At 34.7% G+C, this 19,157-nt stretch overlaps 1 protein-coding gene across 6 annotated transcripts in view; it reads left to right on the forward strand.

Moving 5' to 3' along the window:
- Positions 1 to 15,729, forward strand: part of Ndg (Nidogen) — a 211,029-nt gene extending 195,300 nt beyond the window's left edge. For all 6 annotated transcript variants that reach the window (XM_070089510.1, XM_053782899.2, XM_070089511.1 and 3 more), the window contains 6 exons: positions 3,045 to 3,155; positions 3,936 to 4,110; positions 4,829 to 5,001; positions 8,537 to 8,645; positions 10,434 to 10,552; positions 14,852 to 15,729. In XM_070089510.1, coding sequence (XP_069945611.1) covers positions 3,045 to 3,155; positions 3,936 to 4,110; positions 4,829 to 5,001; positions 8,537 to 8,645; positions 10,434 to 10,552; positions 14,852 to 14,994 — 830 coding nt within the window. In that variant the 3' untranslated portion in view covers positions 14,995 to 15,729. The remainder of the gene's footprint in view (positions 1 to 3,044; positions 3,156 to 3,935; positions 4,111 to 4,828; positions 5,002 to 8,536; positions 8,646 to 10,433; positions 10,553 to 14,851) is intronic.
- The last annotated feature ends 3,428 nt before the right edge of the window (positions 15,730 to 19,157 follow it).

A 19,157-nucleotide genomic window follows, 5' to 3' on the forward strand; every position in this document is an offset into this window, starting at 1 on the left:
TGGGGGGACGTCACAAGCGGTATTCCTCAGGGGTCAGTGTTGGGCCCGTTGTTGTTCACAATTTACATAAACGACATAGATGAGGGAATAAATAGCGACATAAGCAAATTTGCTGATGACACCAAAATAGGCCGTCCAATTCATTCTAATGAGGACATTAGAGCACTCCAGGATGACTTGAATAGACTGACACAATGGTCGGAGAAGTGGCAGATGCAGTTTAATATTGACAAATGCAAAGTTCTAAATGTTGTACAGTTAAATAACCATGCCACATATAAACTAAATAATGTAGATCTTAATACTACCGATTGCGAAAAGGATTTAGGAGTTCTGGTTAGCAGTAACCTAAAACCAAGACAACAGTACATTAGTGTTCGCAATAAAACTAACAGAATTCTTGGCTTCATATCTAGAAGTATAAGTAATAGAAGTCCTCAGGTTGTTCTTCAACTCTATATATCCTTGGTTAGGCCTCATTTAGACTATGCTGCTCAGTTCTGGTCACCGTATTACAGAATGGATATAAATGCTCTGGAAAACGTACAAAGGAGGATGACAAAGATGATCCTATGTATCAGAAATCTTCCCTATGAGGATAGACTGAGGGCCCTGAATCTACACTCTCTCGAAAGGCGTAGAATTAGGGGGGATATGATTGAGGTGTATAAATGGAAAACAGGAATAAATATAGGGGATGTAAATAGTGTGCTGAAAATTTCCAGCCAAGACAGGACTCGCAGCAATGGTTTCAAGTTGGAAAAATTCAGATTCAGGGAGGATGTAGGAAAGGACTGGTTTGGTAATAGAGTTGTGGATGAGTGGAACAAGCTCCCGAGTACAGTTATTCAGGCTAAAACGTTGTGTAGTTTTAAAAATAGGCTAGATAAATACATGAGTGGGTGTGGGTGGGTGTGAGTTAGACCTGACTAGCTTTGCTGCTGGGTCTGGTACAGTGCTCCATCCTTGAGTAGGGATGACCAGACTGGGTGGGTCATTATGGGATAATCCGGGGGGTGGGTCATTGGTCTAATCCGGGGGGGACACATGGACCTGCTCCGCGTGGGTCAGTAGGCCTGTTGCAGTGTTCCTTCTTTCTTATGTTCTTATGAAAGAAACGTGTAAATAAATAAGATACATGTATTGTTTCATATTTAATCCTGGCTGTATATTCTACCATTGTATTACCACGGAAAATGGAACCAATAATTTTCTAAAGCATTTTCAATGATTCTGTACATTCAAATATTTTTTTTTTATTTCCCGTAAAGCATATTTATTAATAATTATTATATTATATCAGGACCATTCCTATCTGCACTGTTACATTCTAAGTGCTACCTTCTTTCCTCCCTATAAACACAAATGCAAAAATTGTATATACCGTGGTATGTCATTATTCTTCCCCGAAACGTTTTGCCAGCCAGTGGCTTCTTCAGTCCAATACTGAGAAGAACGATGGAAAATGAGAAGTTTGAAGTAGTCAGTCCCTCTAACTCCTCATCTCCACCGTTCTTCTCAGTACTGGACTGAAGAAGCTACTGGATGGCGAAGCGTTACTAGAATAATAATAGAAAAATGTTGCACAAATTTAAAAATTTATCGGTTTTCTAAAACCATTTACACAAATTATTCTTTCCCTACACCCTAGCCACCAGGCCCGGTGGCCTGGTGGCTAAAGCTCCCGCTTCACACACGGAGGGCCCGGGTTCGATTCCCGGCGGGTGGAAACATTTCGACACGTTTCCTTACACCTGTTGTCCTGTTCACCTAGCAGCAAATAGGTACCTGGGTGTTAGTCGACTGGTGTGGGTCGCATCCTGGGGGACAAGATTAAGGACCCCAATGGAAATAAGTTAGACAGTCCTCGATGACGCACTGACTTTCTTGGGTTATCCTGGGTGGCTAACCCTCCGGGGTTAAAAATCCGAACGAAATCTTATCTTATCCATCCACTGCAGATTTATATATCATCTCTGTCAGCCTATCGTGTTCCAGCTCCCTCCTTTCTTAATAATTAAATCATTTCATTATCTTTTACTCTCACTTTCTTGCTTTTTTATTCTTTTGCTAATATTCACCGAGAACACGGATGTGTAAAATGTTTTCTTCTCTACTCTCCCTTGCCTCCTCGCTCCTGCCTCGCTCTTAAAAATGTTCATTATGCTTCGGTATATTTTCCTTTTTTGATTCCACTGACAAACTTCATATCACAAAGTCCTCAGTTCTTTAGCTACATTTTTAACTCATCTATCCGCCTCATTTTTCATTGACCTATCTGTCTACCCAGCAACTCCCAAATTTCTAAGTTCATTGTTACTACAATATTTTTCATTGTTAACCGACGTAAAGTCTTTCATTGCCTAGATCTCTTGTTACTCTTAACACCTTGCACTTTTCTGAACACTTTGAGGCTACTTCTTTTACACTACTTAACTCCGCAAGATTTTGCAGTTTTAGTGAATCTTCCCAAAACACTGTCATCAACAAAGAACAACTGTGACATCTCACAATTTGTACCAGATTTTTCCTTTTTTTTATCCCACACTTCAAGAGAACATCTTGGTATTATTTTACCGCACAATATGAACACTAACATACCCATCGTTGTCTAAAGCCAATTTTCAATAGAAAATGTTCCCTTTTCTGCTACATTCTCCATTTTGATCCTCGTTCTCCTAGAAAAATTCTTTGCAGGATTAAACAATAATCACGCAATTTTCCTACCGTTCATATCAAATGTCTTTCTCAAACCCATGAATGCAATAAAGAGCTCCTTACATTTGCCAAAATGTAGCTCCGTTTTATGTTTAACGAAAACACTGATATTCAGAGACTTTTCCCATCCTAAGTTCACCATTTTTATTTAGTTTATATGTTTATACATCAACAACGTTATATTAATTGTCTGGCAAGTATAAGGAGGGAGAGAGAGAGAGAGAGAGAGAGAGAGAGAGAGAGAGAGAGAGAGAGAGAGAGAGAGAGAGAGAGAGAGAGAGGAGCTAATACAGTGATGAAATATTTAATACTTCTTTTCTCTCTAGGAGCTGATGTTGATTGTCTTGCTGGCCGCTTCTACTGGACAGATGTCAGGTCATCTTCCATTCGATCATCCAGATATGACGGCACTGAGCGGAAACCCATTGTCACTGGAGGTATAGTCCCATATTATTTTTAATTTTATTTTGTAATTAATATGTTTTGATCGCTTAATTTATTTATTACACTTTTTCCATGTGATGAGAAAAGAGGAAATATTATTTATAATTCTATTGCACTTATGCTTTATGAATTTCATACAGGGATGAAGACTTTAGTCCTGAAGGTGGGAAGTACAACGCCTGCACTATAAAGGAGGGGTTTGGGATATTGGTTGTTTGGAGTGACATCTAAACTGTCGTATCTGTCGTAAGTGTTGAATGATGGTGGAAGTGTTTGTTTCTTCTCTGGGTCACCCTGCCTCGGTGGGAGACGGCCGATGTGTTAAAAAAAAAATGAAGATTTTTCAAAAAGAAGCATTATTCATCGTTGAACATAGTTTTTTTGAACTTCATTCACTCCATAGAAATTTTTCAGTGAGACACCGATTTCCCATTGAACGTTGAGTTACCGACTCTTATCATATTCAAATGATTTCTAAAATGCAGGTACTGTACTTCTCACTTCCAAGACTAGAGCTCTGATAGCGAGTCTCCGTGAACTTTTTTCACAGATATTACGAAGCTCATACTCCAGAAACAAAACACATTTCAAAGATTTATGGCGATGTACTATAGCTGTTACCCATGTTCATCAGAGGAAAAAAAGATGCCTTTAGTTTGGTAGCCTATGAAGGATACTATCCTAGCTATTAAACTGAATGGTGATAATAATGACTCAGCAATGATCTGTTACGCTTGTAGCTGAAATTTAAATTTCATGTTTTTTTTTTCCAGAGAAAACAGGGTCTCCTGAAGATGTTGCTGTGGACTGGGTTTCAGGAAATGTCTACTGGACAGACTCGGTGAACGATGTTATATCTGTGGCAGCCATTAAGGATGGCAAACAGCGTGTGGTTATTAAGGATGGCTTGGTCAACCCACGTGGTATTGCTGTTCATCCTGGTCTAGGGTAAGAGACACAACAATAACGTTTGAATAAAGTATTACAAATTTTTCTTAAACAGCTGGTTTGCATAATACACTATTTTAAGTATAATTTTCTAAAGAGCTTAATTATGTGGCAGACTGCATGATAACAAACTGCTTTTAACATGGGGTGAGAAACATTAGAAATATTTGTTCATCTTTTACTAATGTTTCTTTAGGTAAATCCGAAGAGTGGGAACTATAAGAGGTTGCCTGAATATTTGTCTTATTTTCCCCTTTTTGATTTATTTTTCCAACTTTTCTTATATATTTTGCTCATAACTCGAGAACGCCTTATTCTAACTGCTTCAAAATTTCAGTGTTCGTGTACTAGCGTGAGATTCTTGAAACAGTTGTCAGGTCACCAGGCGAGACTTCACCATGAACTTAAAGAAACATCTCACGAAGAAAAACTTTATTAATTCATTTTAAAAAAAGAGGGTGATGCCATGATGCTGGTGAGGGGCTCTTGATCCAAAGAATTTGGGCTAATCATCCCTTCCTTACATTAAACTTGATCTCCACTTCACATTGTTTGCTTTCTTGCTTTATAGACTAATTTTATATATTCAGAAATTTGAAGAAAACAATCTAGATATATGATGAGAACTACTGAAGTGTATTATAAATCCATACAAAAAAAAAAAAAAAAAAGATTTCAAAGCTTGTACTTGCATTTAAACCGTTATGTAAATTTACAGCCTTCTGTTCTGGAGCGATTGGAATCGCCGTGGTCCAAAAATTGAAGTGTCTGGACTGGATGGGTCAAACCGAAGAATACTTGTTGATCAAGATATTAAACTGCCCAACTCCTTGGTGGTGGAGTATGATACAGGAACCCTCTGCTGGGCTGACGCTGGGACACACAAAATTGGTTTGTTTCAATATATTAATTTTATATTTTACATAAACAGTTTATCAGCTCAGCACTTTTTGTTTCACACACACACACACAGACACACACAAACACACACACACACACACACTCACACGTGCGCACACACACACACACACACACACACACACACACACACACACACACACACACACACACACACACACACCACACACCACACACCACACACCACACACCACACACACACACACACACACACACACACACACACACACACACACACACACACACACATACATGCATATACATTATTGTAACTACGAACGAGTGGTATTAAATCGATAACAATACTGTGACTAGCCGAGGATTCGAACCCATGTCGTTATCGAATCCTCGGATAGTCGCAGTTTTGTTATTGATATATACATATATATATATATATATATATATATATATATATATATATATATATATATATATATATATATATATATATATATATATATATATATATATATATACATATATTTATATATGTATATATATATATATATATATATATATATATATATATATATATATATATATATATATAGATATATATATATACACACACATATATATATATATATATATATATATATATATATATATATATATATATATATATATATATATATATATTTATATATATATATATATATATATATATATATATATATATATATATATATATCTATATATATATATATATATATATATATATATATATATATATGTAGGTAGTAGGTTGGTAGACAGCAACCGCCCAGGGAGGTACTACCGTCCTGCCAAGTGAGTGTAAAACGAAAGCCTGTAATTGTTTTACATGATGGTAGGATTGCTGGTGTCTTTTGTCTGTCTCATAAATATGCAAGATTACAGGTAAGTCTTGCTACTTCTACTTACACTTAGGTCACACTACACATACATGTACAAGCATATATATACACACCCCTCTGGGTTTTCTTCTATTTTCTTTCTAATTCTTGTTCTTGTTTATTTCCTCTTATCTCCATGGGGAAGTGGAACAGAATTCTTCCTCTGTAAGCCATGCGTGTCGTAAGAGGCGACTAAAATGCCGGGAGCAAGGGGCTAGTAACCCCTTCTCCTGTATATATTACTAAATTTAAAAGGAGAAACTTCAGTTTTTTGTTTTGGGCCACCCCACCTCAGTGGGATACGGCTGGTACGTTGAAAGAAGAAGATATATATATATGTATATATATATATATATATATATATATATATATATATATATATATATATATATATATATATATATATATATATATATATATATATATATATATATATATGTCGTGCCGAATATGTAAAACTGGTCAATTAGCAAGAACTCATTTAAAATTAAGTCCTTTTTAAAAATTTCTCTTATACGTTTAAAGATATATTTTTTTCATTAATGTTAATGTAAAAAATTTTAATTTTGCACCAAAAGAATCTTAGAAGACTTACCTAACCTTATTACAACAAGAGCAATTTATTTTAGCCTAACCCAACTAGATATATTTTAGATTTGTTTATAGTAATTTAATACTAAACAAACACTGTGAAACATATTTTTTTCGCGAGGTTCAGAATGATTTTGGCGAAATTATTGCATACACAAATTTTCACTTGTCCTGTATGGCAAGATGAGCGTTGCTATTTAAGCCAAGATCGCAAATTCTGCGTATTCGGCACGACAGACATATATATATATATAATATATATATATATATAAAAATATATATATATATATATATATATATATATATATGTCGTGCCGAATATGTAAAACTGGTCAATTAGCAAGAACTTATTTAAAATTAAGTCCTTTCTAAAATTTTCTCTTATACGTTTAAAGATATATTTTATTCATTAATGTTAATGTAAAAATTTTTAATTTTGCTCCAAAAGGAACTTAGAAAATTTACCTAACCTTATTATAACAAGAACAATTTATTTTAGCTATACCCAACTAAATATATTTTAGGTTTGTTTACAGTAAATTAATACTAAACAAACACAGTGAAATATATTTTTTTCGTTAGGTTGAGAATGATTTTGGCGAAATTATTGCATACACAAATTTTCACTTGTCCTATATGGCAAGATGAGCGTTGCTATTTATGCCAAGATCGCAAGTTCTGCCTATTCGGCACGACATATATATATATATATGTATATATATATATATATATATATATATATATATATATATATATATATATATATATATATATATATATATATATATATATATGTATATATATATATATATATATATATATATATATATATATATATATATATATATATATATATATATATATATATATATGTATATATTCTAGGTAGTAGGTTGGTAAACAGCAACCGCCCAGGGAGGTACTACCGTCCTGCCAAGTGAGTGTACAACGAAAGCCTGTAATTGTTTTACATGATGGTAGGATTGCTGGTGTCTTTTGTCTGTCTCATAAACATGCAAGATTTCAGGTATGTCTTGCTACTTCTACTTGCATTTAGGTCACACTACACATACATGTACAAGCATATATATACACTCACCCCTCTGGGTTTTCTTCTATTTTCTTTCTAGTTCTTGTTCTTGTTTATTTCCTCTTACCTCCATGGGGAAGTGGAACAGAATTCTTCCTCCGTAACCCATGCGTGTTGTAAGAGGCGACTAAAGTGCCGGGAGCAAGGGGCTAGTAACCTCTTCTCCTGTATATATTACTAAACTTAAAAAGAGAAACTTTAGTTTTTTCTTTTGGGCCACCCCGCCTCGGTGGGATACGGCTGGTATGTTGAAAAAAATATATGTATATATATATATATATATATATATATATATATATATATATATATATATATATATATATATATATATGTATATATATATATATATATATATATATATATATATATATATATATATATATATATATATATATATATATATATGTATATATATATATATATATATATATATATATATATATATATATATATATATATATATATATATATATACATACATACATACATACATAAATGCATGCCGTGCCGAATAAAACTTTCGATTTTGGCTTAAATAGCAACGCTCTTTTAGCCGAATAAGGCAAGCGGAAATTTGCACATGCAATATTTTCGCAAAACTCATTCTGAACCTAACGAAAAAATATATTTCATTGTGTTTGTTTATTATTAAATTATTGCAAACTTATCAAAAGTATATTTAGTTGGATTAGTTAAATTAAATTGCAATTGTTATAATAATGTTAGGTAAGTTTTCTAATGTTCTTTTGGTACAAAATTATTAATTTTTACTTTAACATAAGTGAAAAAATAATACATTAATCCTACAAGAAAATTGTTTAGAAAGGACTTAATTTTAAATGAATTCTTGCTAATTGACCAGTTTTACCTATTCGCACGACATATATATGTAAAATATATTTAAAATTAATGTCATTGTTTATTTTCTCTTACCGTAACACTTTTTTAACAGAATGTATTGGCATACATGGTAGTGGTCGTCGGGTGGTGATGGAAGGTGCTTTGTACCCCTTTGGTCTCACTCGACTTGGTGAAGAGTTTTTCTACACCGACTGGAATGAGTAAGTTCTTCTCTCTCTCTCTTTATATATATATATATATATATATATATATATATATATATATATATATATATATATATATATATATATATATATATATACATATATATATATATATATATATATATATATATATATATATATATTTATTTATATATATTTACTTGCCAGTGAGGCTCATTTCCAGTAGGATCCTTTGGTTCTTTTCTTCATGACACTACTTCCAATGGCCGGCTACCACTCAGGTTCCTATCTACTATAAGGTTAACAAGGACAACAGGTCTAGGTAAACATGCTGAGTGTCTTAGCCCGCCTCACGGTCGATTCCAATCTTTCACTTGCAATCCCATGTGCGTACCACTGAGTATCGAACAACTGAAGAAACACACAAATCTGGTAATCTAATGAAGTTTTGTAAAATTATTATTCCAGTGAAGAGTTCTTCTGGATTTTTTAAGCTAAACAGATTTTGATGATCCCTTTATTAGTAGTAGTTCTTTTAGTTTTCAAGGCGTGCATTGCCATAAGATTTACAGGTGTTTTAGTGGATGAGTGTTGGTAATGCTTCGGCTATATTTCATGACATGTTTACCTCTAAAATGTATCATGTAATACAATATTATAACCCCAAGGCTGTCACTCAGTTTTTGTAATAATTTTTGCACAACTGATGTATTGTTTCACTACCAATCTTACACTACAGCATAACTGCAACAAGATTAAGCCTTTTGGTGCTGCAGAATTTTAGGAAGATTGCTTAGTTCAGTCTTAAATATTTACCTATAACGTTTGTAATGACTTTGTTCTGTTTACATAATCCAACTACATTTTGTTTAGGTATGATAAATTAGACTGTAATTGGAAATATTGCACTGTTTGCATTTTTTCTACTACTTACAACACATAATTCATTTTTACTGATAACGTTAAGGAGAGATGATCGTTTATACATTAATTTTTCCCCATAGTTTGCACGCAGAGTTCATAATGTTTTCTTGATGTTAGATGACCTAAGTTCTTTAATCTGTGTAAGAGAATTTCTCTTTTAAATAACAGAAATTCTGTTGACATGCTGCTGTGAATAAACAGGTCCACAACCATGATCACCACCCTTCTTTCTCTTCATTCTGTTGACATGCTGGTGTGAATAAACAGGTCCACAACCATGATCACCACCCTTCTTTCTCTTCATTCTGTTGACATGCTGGTGTGAATAAACAGGTCCACAACCATGATCACCACCCTTCTTTCTCTTCATTCTGTTGACATGCTGGTGTGAATAAACAGGTCCACAACCATGATCACCACCCTTCTTTCTCTTCATTCTGTTGACATGCTGCTGTGAATAAACAGGTCCACAACCATGATCACCACGCTTCTTTCTCTTCATAAGCCAAACTTGGTAAAGGTCTCATTTTATATATATTTTCATGTTTATAACCTCCACATCATGATTAAAATATTTTATTGTCACAGCAAGTGAGAAATGATACGATCTTCGTACTTCAAATTGTCTTTCAGGTCATATTAACAACTTTCATTCAGTAATCGTTAACAATAAGATTACTAATCAACATTATGAAGTTGAGACAGAAAAGTGTCGTTTAAAATATAAACACCTTACCCTAGTAAAGGGACATACTGTCCGAGTGTATGTGTCTAGGCATCTGCATTTGGACGGACATGCCATTGTGTGCAATGATCATAAACACTTTCGTATAGTATTGAAGAAAATTAACCTGTTATTTGGCTTCATGTGATAATTAATCGTCATTTTTCTCCTAACAGCACAAAGATCCATACTGTTAACCGTTACTCTGGCCTAGAGTCGCCAGCCAGAGCCCCACCACCGGGAGGATCTGGAAAATTATATGGCATTGTTGCTGTTCCACCCTCGTGTCCACCAGGTCAGTTTTAATTGAAAATATAAAATTATGTTTTGTTTTCATCACATATATGACTATTATTTACATTTTATTTTACAGCTTGATCATAGTCATTTGCAGGAGCAAGTGACTTCAGAGTATCATTTTTCTACTGGCATTTTGAGATGTAACTGCGTCGTTATGTACCCATAGTCGACTCAAATATTTTGTTCTTATACATAGAATCTGTTTTATATATCTATCTGTCTATTTATCTATGTATCTATCTATCTATATCTATCTATCTCTCTCTATCTATCTACATTTATCTATATATATATATTTATATATATATATATATATATATATATATATATATATATATATATATATATATATATATATATATATATATATATATATATATATATATATATGCAATAAGATCACAGTAAACAGGTGATTTCAATATAAATTAAATAGCTTAGCCATTCTATAAACTTCACTGTTGAGTTTGAAGAAAATAACTCATTGCCTTTACTAGATGTTTTAATTATTAAGGGAAATAATGAATTCAAATTTAAAATTTACAGAAAACCTACAAATAACTGTTCCTATGTCCACTATTATTCTTCACAACAAGACAGAGTTAAACTGTCTGTTTTCTCATCACTGTTTTTTGAGAGCTTTACGTACTTGTAGTCCAGAGTTCATAGATGAGGAAATATCCAAAATTTATGAAATAGGTAATGATTTGAAATACCCAAGAAACAAAATTGATAATTCTTTTAAAGCTGCTAGAAATACTTTTTACAATCCAAAAAGGGACAACCAGCCTTATTCAACTAAAAATATGTTGGTTCTCCCTTACCATGAAAACTTGGTTGATATGCCTTCTCTTCTTAAGACTTTTAATATTAAAGTTGTATTTAAAAATCTTGATACAGTAAAAAGAACTTTTGATAAAGAATTCCCCCCAAAATGCTGATGGATGTGTCTATAAGATTCCTTGTAAAATTTGCGATAAAGTTTATTATGGTCAAACTGGTAAAAGTCTCGAACTAAGATTAAAACAACATAAATATAGCATTAGAACTCGACAAGATTCCAATGCTCTATTTATTCATGTGAGAGATTTTAACCATCCAATTGATTTTCAAAAAGTTGAGAAAGTTGTATCAAGCAAGTCCATGGTTGACAGAAATATAATTGAAGTTTGTTTCATAAAAAACAGTTTTGAAAATAATATGACTATTTCCTTAGGTTTATATAAATTAGATTCATTTATAATTAATAAAATTTGGTTAGAGTTTAATAATACATTGGATAAATAATAAACCTTATTTCTTGAGTAGAATAATTTGTTAGTGGGATGTCGTGAGGACCTGTCTAGTTGGACCAGCGGACCTACTGCAATGTTCCTCTTTTCTTATGAGTCCGGTATTGTCGCGCATCAGGTGTTTCTTTGTTGTGGGAGTTGACTGTGAGGTGTGGTCTAAGCCCTTTAATTGCCTTCCTTTGATGTATTACTTTCATAGTTCCTTGACAATGTGATTACTCACGAAAGCGCTTGGAATTTCACTACTCTTTCAGTGGTTGTTTTGCGCATATATATATATATATATATATATATATATATATATATATATATATATATATATATATATATATATATATATATATATATATATATTATTAACACACTGGACGATTCCCACCAAGGCAGGGTGGCCCGAAAAAGAAACACTTTCACCATCATTCATTCCATCACTGTCTTGCCAGAAGGGTGATTTACACTACAGTTTTTAAACTTCAACATTAACACCCCTCCTTCAGAGTGCAGGCACTGTACTTCCCATCTCCAGGACTCAAGTCCGGCCTGCCGGTTTCCCTGAATCCCTTCATAAATGTTACTTTGCTCACACTCCAACAGCATGTAAAGTATTAAAAACCATTTGTCTCCATTCACTCCTATCAAACAAGCTCACTCATGCCCACTGGAAGTTCAAGCCCCTCGCACACAAAACCTTCTTTACCCCCTCCCTCCAACCTTTCCTAGGCCGACCCCTACCCCGCTTTCCTTCCACTACAGACTGATACACTCTTGAAGCCATTCTGTTTCGCTCCATTCTTTCTACATGTCTGAACCACCTCAGCAACCCTTCCTCAGCCCTCTGGACAACAGTTTTGGCAATCCCGCACCTCCTCCTAACTTCCAAACTACGAATTCTCTGCATTATATTCACACGACATATTGCCCTCAGACATGACATCTCCACTGTCTCCAGCCTTCTCCTCGCTGCAACATTCATCACCCATGCTTCACACCCATACAGGAGCGTTGGTAAAACTATACTCTCATACATTCCCCTCTTTGCTTCCAAGGACAGATAATAGGATTGACAATCTACAGAAAAAAAGATTTCGAATCTAGGGCAATTGATAGGAAAAAAAACTAGCTAGTAAGGTGTGAATGCATCCCCGATTATACCATGAATGTTAATAGCAAAATAGTCTCTGAATGCCAGCAGACTATATATTACATGCCTCGGTGCGAGACGGCACCGAAGCAAGTATATACATATATATATATATATATATATATATATATATATATATATATATATATATATAATTTGCTTCGGTGCCGTCTCGCACCGAGGCATGTAATATATAGTCTGCTGGCATTCAGAGACTATTTTGCTATTAACATTCATGGTATAATCGGAGATGCATTCCCTACCATAACTCTCCGTATTTATTTTCACATTCAGTGTATTTTGAATAATGAAACATAAAATAATTTACAACAGTTAGATGAATCCCTCTTTTTTTTCTCTTTCCTTGCTATTTCTCTGACTCCCTCCCTTTCCCTTTCTTCAATTTCCTAATCTCTATCAACCCACTTACTTCCATCCTCTCATTCTATCTGACACAGAACTCCTTCGATAAGCTTTCCCTAACATATACCTTATGGTGTATAATCAGTCACAAAAACTGCGTACTTAGGTTTTGGTTGTGGTGTGATTTAGTCAGCTACTGATCATGTACATTTACTACTAATCTCTCACATGTGAGACGAACGTAATTATTAAATCAGCAGTTCTTATCCTAACTCTACTAAAAATAAGGTGAGCCTATTACATATGAATAAAATGAATATGACCAAAATATTATCCCATATGGTAAAAGTAATGATTTTTTTAATATAATTCATGTTTTACAAATTCGAAATTATTAAATTTAGACTTTCTAACCAGTCTTTACCAAACAAACAAAAGCCTCCAGACACACAAAATGAACATACAAAACATATCAGTGCATTTGGTGGAAACAGACATTAAACAAAAATTAAAAAGTATTCAACTCTGGCAAACGTATAATTACTGCATTAAATGGACCATTTTTGACCAATCTCTTCGAAATAAATATGAGCCCAGTACACACGCATAAAATGTATACACACATTCATTCCGTCCTGACAAGACTGAGCAATATGTAGTCTCGACAATTTATATATCAGTAATTAGTTTTGCTTTACATAATACCTGAAAGACAGCCCAGTCGTTAAGCACTTCAAAAATCTTTGATACTATAGAACTCACTATAGAACCTACTAGGAAATCGAGCAACACAATGTATTCTGAATTTATATTGGTAATCCTTTACCACAAAAATACATGTAAGAACATGAAAATTTATATCCATATACACTAAACAGCACTTCATTTATCTAACAAAGTAAACATGGTAACTGTGCAACTAGAACTTTCAAAAAGTAACCAGTGTAAGAGCTTTATATGATTTCTTTCAAAGAATGTTAACATTTATACACAGGAGAAACTGGAAGATATTTACACAATTAAGAATTGATAAAGTCCCTGGAGGACGAAGCATCTCAATAAAACACCATAAACCTCACATTATTTCTGTCACTGACATGCAATAAAGTTACTTGAAACGAGAAATGTTTTAGTCACAATCAACATTGTTGTGAGGTTTTTCAGCATATTAAGAAAAATAACCACAATTAAAACTAGGATCATACTCCAGTGTTTATTGAATACTTTTTATAAACGTACTAAATCCTAGGGTCAGCTGTGACTACATCATGAGTTTATTTCAGTATCTCGCAAGGCCATTTAAAACATGATGCAGTTTCCACTAAACTGGTGATGTCATGTGTCCCTCATCCACTCTTTAGGTCATACAACCTGACTCTGTATTCCTGAATATAGCTTCACTTCTTATATATTTTAGTTTGCTGAAGTGGATCTCAATTGGAAATGCTAACATTTGTATTTTGGAATAGAAAATTGTATGTATTTTATATTTCAACAGTGTCCAATGTGTGTGCAGTGAGTGATGGAGGATGTCCCAACACACATCTGTGTCTTCCAAACGGTCGACGTGGTCGCACATGCGCCTGCACTGACATTGCCGCTCAGAACGAAGAGACCCCCTGTACTGATTACAATTACTGAGTGACTGTCAAAAAAAAATGAGTAATGTGATTAAATATTACTGAATAAAGTAAAAATGCTTACATAACCTTACCTATTGACAATTACTGAGCGCCGTCAATACCTATTGACAGTTACTGAGCGCTGACAGCTCCACCATGTCCTAAGCTGATAAAAGCAATAGAATGACTAGCTGGTAGTATAGATACAAAATAACCTTTGTTTATGGAATCAGAAACTTTATGTAACTAGAGCTAGTTACAACTGCACAGTCAGCTTAAGACCAAAATAACTTCATTTAATTTTAGGCAACTAAATATGACTATAAATGCAGAAATGTAAGCTTGATATGAGTATTACAGAACTTAAATTATCTGCATCTGTTTGGCAGGTGGGCGACTGTAACTGTTCACCAAATTAAGTTATTTAAATAATGACTAATATTTAAATTCAATATTAAAAATACAGTAGCATAATACAAACTGGACTGATTATCATCTTACCTGCTTACCAGACCCAAGCTTAAAATGTTCTACTTATGAGTGCTTTAAAATCTTATCACTCTGTAGTTGAAGATCTAGAGAACCGAGAATTTTAACACACGTAGTGATGTATATTAGGTAGAATTTAGATTATATCGATTTAAAAGCTGTGGTGTGTTTTATGTAATGTATTAAGATTTAAATTATGTCTGTTACTGTGAACCTAGAAAAATGTTCTACTGTCTATTTTTTAAGTAAAGCAATACAAGTTTAATTTATTGTATATATTTGAGCCTATCTAATGCTGTATATACTTAAGTATAGCTCGGTATTGTGTATTAATTGACTTCAAACTTTTTTTCCAAGAATCCTTACTCTTTACATATACCTAATGCATAAAATTAGTGTTTGAGTAATTTCTAAAGGTATCATTCCTTCCAAGCAAAGAATATTCAGTCCGAAATTCAAAGGAAAATGGTACCAAATGCAATAAAATTGTTTTTGCTGAAAATAAATATTCATCCTAAATTAGTATTATATGATCTACCTATCTAAAAGATACACTGTGTAATGCTATAATGTTTTATGAAGACCTGCTTAGAAGTTGGTCTTTCTTGAGAACCACAATGTATGAAGGCAAAAACTGCACCTCTGATCCTCTGCATCCTTTGTACCCCTTGTGTGAGTTAATCTCTACTAAATACATTTTCATAACATCTATGAAACACAATAGTTATCTTGCTCCTTTTTTTCAGGACATTTTCAACGTAAGTTGTAAGAACGTCATCAAAACTTTGTTTCTGATTCCAGGGTAAACCTTGTAGTGAAGAACTACCGTCAGTGACAAAATATACTTCAACAGGCATATTGACATCATCAGTGACTAGAATGAGCAAATAATTAGTTAAATGAAATTAATATGTACTCCTCATGAGTCCTTGTTTATCGAACATGGAAACAGGAAAGTTGTATAATTCATGTGTGAGTATTTCATGCAGATCAAGATCTGCTGGAACAACATGCGCAGTTTTGATTGGTTTCATTTGATTGTTCCTTTAGAGCGTAAACTTAGTCATCTCACCCAGTATACTTTTGCTAATATCTAGCCAAATCTGGTTTGGCAGCTTTGTCGGAAATAATAGCACTGACAACATTTCCAAGACAGTCTCATTTGAAAATATCTTGCTTCTCTATAAATTAAAAAATTTCTGTGTGTTTCATCATTTCGTTTAATCCTTGCAGTTGTCATGGCCACATATTGCTCACTCCTTGCATACCAACAAACTAATCCTGCGCTGAGTTATCTATCTGGACCCAATTAGGGCGCAGATAGACAACCCACCATGTCCTTTGACACTTCTCCTCACAACCTATTCACTTATTAATTCTGTCGACAAACCTCCACAAAATCTGTCGCTCCTTCGAACAACATGTAGTCCTCTATTGAATGCATTGTCTACTTAAGGAGCAGAACTTTCGAGTTCAATTGTCATCTGTAAGTATAGTCGTGCAAATATGGCATACAGATTGTAACCTGAGGCGGCAAAAAATGGGAATATATTTTGCTGCTTGGAGGAATGCAGTGAAGGGCACTTGCCCCACCGAAAGACTTGCTCAACACCGAGGACTGTTATTAAACTGGCTAGGAATTTCCTTGCCATTTAGATTAGTTACTATACACTCTTTATGATAAAACATTCGCAACAGGCCGACCGAAAAAGTGGAGACAGAAAAGCTTCCAGCAAACTGAGGTGGTAAGGTACACCAACATGTGCTGAACACGATACACACAACCAAGGAGGAGGTGAAGAAACTGCTGTGCAGACTAGATACTTCGAAGCAGGTGGGCCCAGATACCATCTTCCCACTGATTTTGAGAGAGGAAGCAGAGGCACTGTGTGTGCTAGTGACAACAATCTTCAAGAAATATATGGTAACAGGGCAACTGCCTGAGGTGTGGAAGATGGTAAATGTAGTCCTGTTTTATAAGAAAGGAGACAGGCAACATTAAGCTACAGACCAGTGTAATTGACATTTATAGTATGTATATGTAAAATATGTAAAGTCATGGAGAAGATTATCAGAAGACGAGTGGTGTAGCTCATATATGATACGCAGCATGGTTTCAGAGAAGGGAAATCCTGTGATACAAACCTACTTGAGTTTTATGACAAGTGACAGAAGTGAGAGAAAGAGAGAGAGAGAGAGAGAGAGAGAGAGAGAGAGAGAGAGAGAGAGAGAGAGAGAGAGAGAGAGAGAGAGAGAGAGAGAGAGAGAGAGAGAGAGAGATGGGACGACTGCATATTCTTGGAGTGTAAGAAGGTTTTTGACAAAGTTCCGCACAAGAAATTGGTACAAAAGCTATAGCAGCAGGCAGGAATAAAAGGAAAGACACTGCAATGGATTGTGATTACCTAACAGGAAGGACACAACGAGTGATGTGACGAAGTGTCAAAGTGGGCACCTATGACAAGCGGAGTACCACAAGAGTCAGTCCTAGTACCGGTGCTGTTTCTAGTACTGTATATGTTAATTACATGAAGGAAAGGATAGATCCAGAGGTGTCCCATTTTGCAGACGACGTGAACCTAATGCTGAGAATTCAAGCGGAGGAGGATCAAGCAAGCCTACAAAAGAACCTGGACAGGCTGCAATCTTGGCCCAACAAATGGCTCCAGTACAAGTACAAAGTCATGAAGCTTGGGGAAGGATAGAAAAGACTACAGATGGAGTACATGCTAGGGTGTTAAAGATCGCAAACCTAACTGAAGGAAAAGGAACTTGGGGCGAGCATCATACCAAATACATCCCCTGAGCCCTACATCAACTAAATAACTGCTGCAGCATATGGGTGCCTGGCAAATATAAGAATAGCGTTTGGACATCTATGTAAGGAGTCATTAACGATACTGTACACCGTGTACGTTAGGACTATATTGGAGTATGCAGCACGACTATGATCAACCACGTCAGGAAACTAGAGACAGTGCAAAGGTTTGCAACAAGACTAGTCCCGGAGCTAAGGGGTATGTCCTTATAGGACATGCCCCTTAATTCTGGGACATGTCCTTAGGACAACACTGAAGGAAAGAAAGGAAAGAGGGAACGTGATAATGTATAAAATACTGTGAGGAATTGACAAGGTGGACAGGGACAGAATGTTTCAGAGACGGGACACCGCAATAAGGGGTCACAATTGGATGTTAAAGACTCAGATAAGTCACAGGGAAGATAGGAAGTATTTCTTCAGTGATAGAGTTGTCAGGAAGTGGAACAGTCTGGAAAGTGAGGTAGAGGAGGCAGGTACCATACATAGCTTTAAGAAGAGGTATGATAAAGTTCATGGGACAGGGAGAGAGAGAGTGGACCTAGTAGCGACCAGTGAAGAGGCGGGGCCAGGAGTTATGACTCGATCCCTGCAACCATAATTAGGTGAGTAAACGAAGGAGCTGCGATTCGACCCCTGCAACCTCATGTAGGCGACTTCTAATACAGTACTGACGCCTCAGCTGGTTATCTATGATTGTATTATGAACCAGAGAATGACAGAAGACATCGTTACTAACTGAAGGCAAAAAGTGAGCCACTTCAGTCCTCTAGCCTGCACAAGAGACTCATTATTATTATTAAACAAAATGAACTATCGAAGTACAAGCTTATTCAGAATGTATCTACCATCTGAATAAGCATTTATTAAATCTT

Source organism: Cherax quadricarinatus, chromosome 28 (genome assembly GCF_038502225.1).
Source record: "Cherax quadricarinatus isolate ZL_2023a chromosome 28, ASM3850222v1, whole genome shotgun sequence".
Classification (NCBI taxonomy): domain Eukaryota; kingdom Metazoa; phylum Arthropoda; class Malacostraca; order Decapoda; family Parastacidae; genus Cherax; species Cherax quadricarinatus.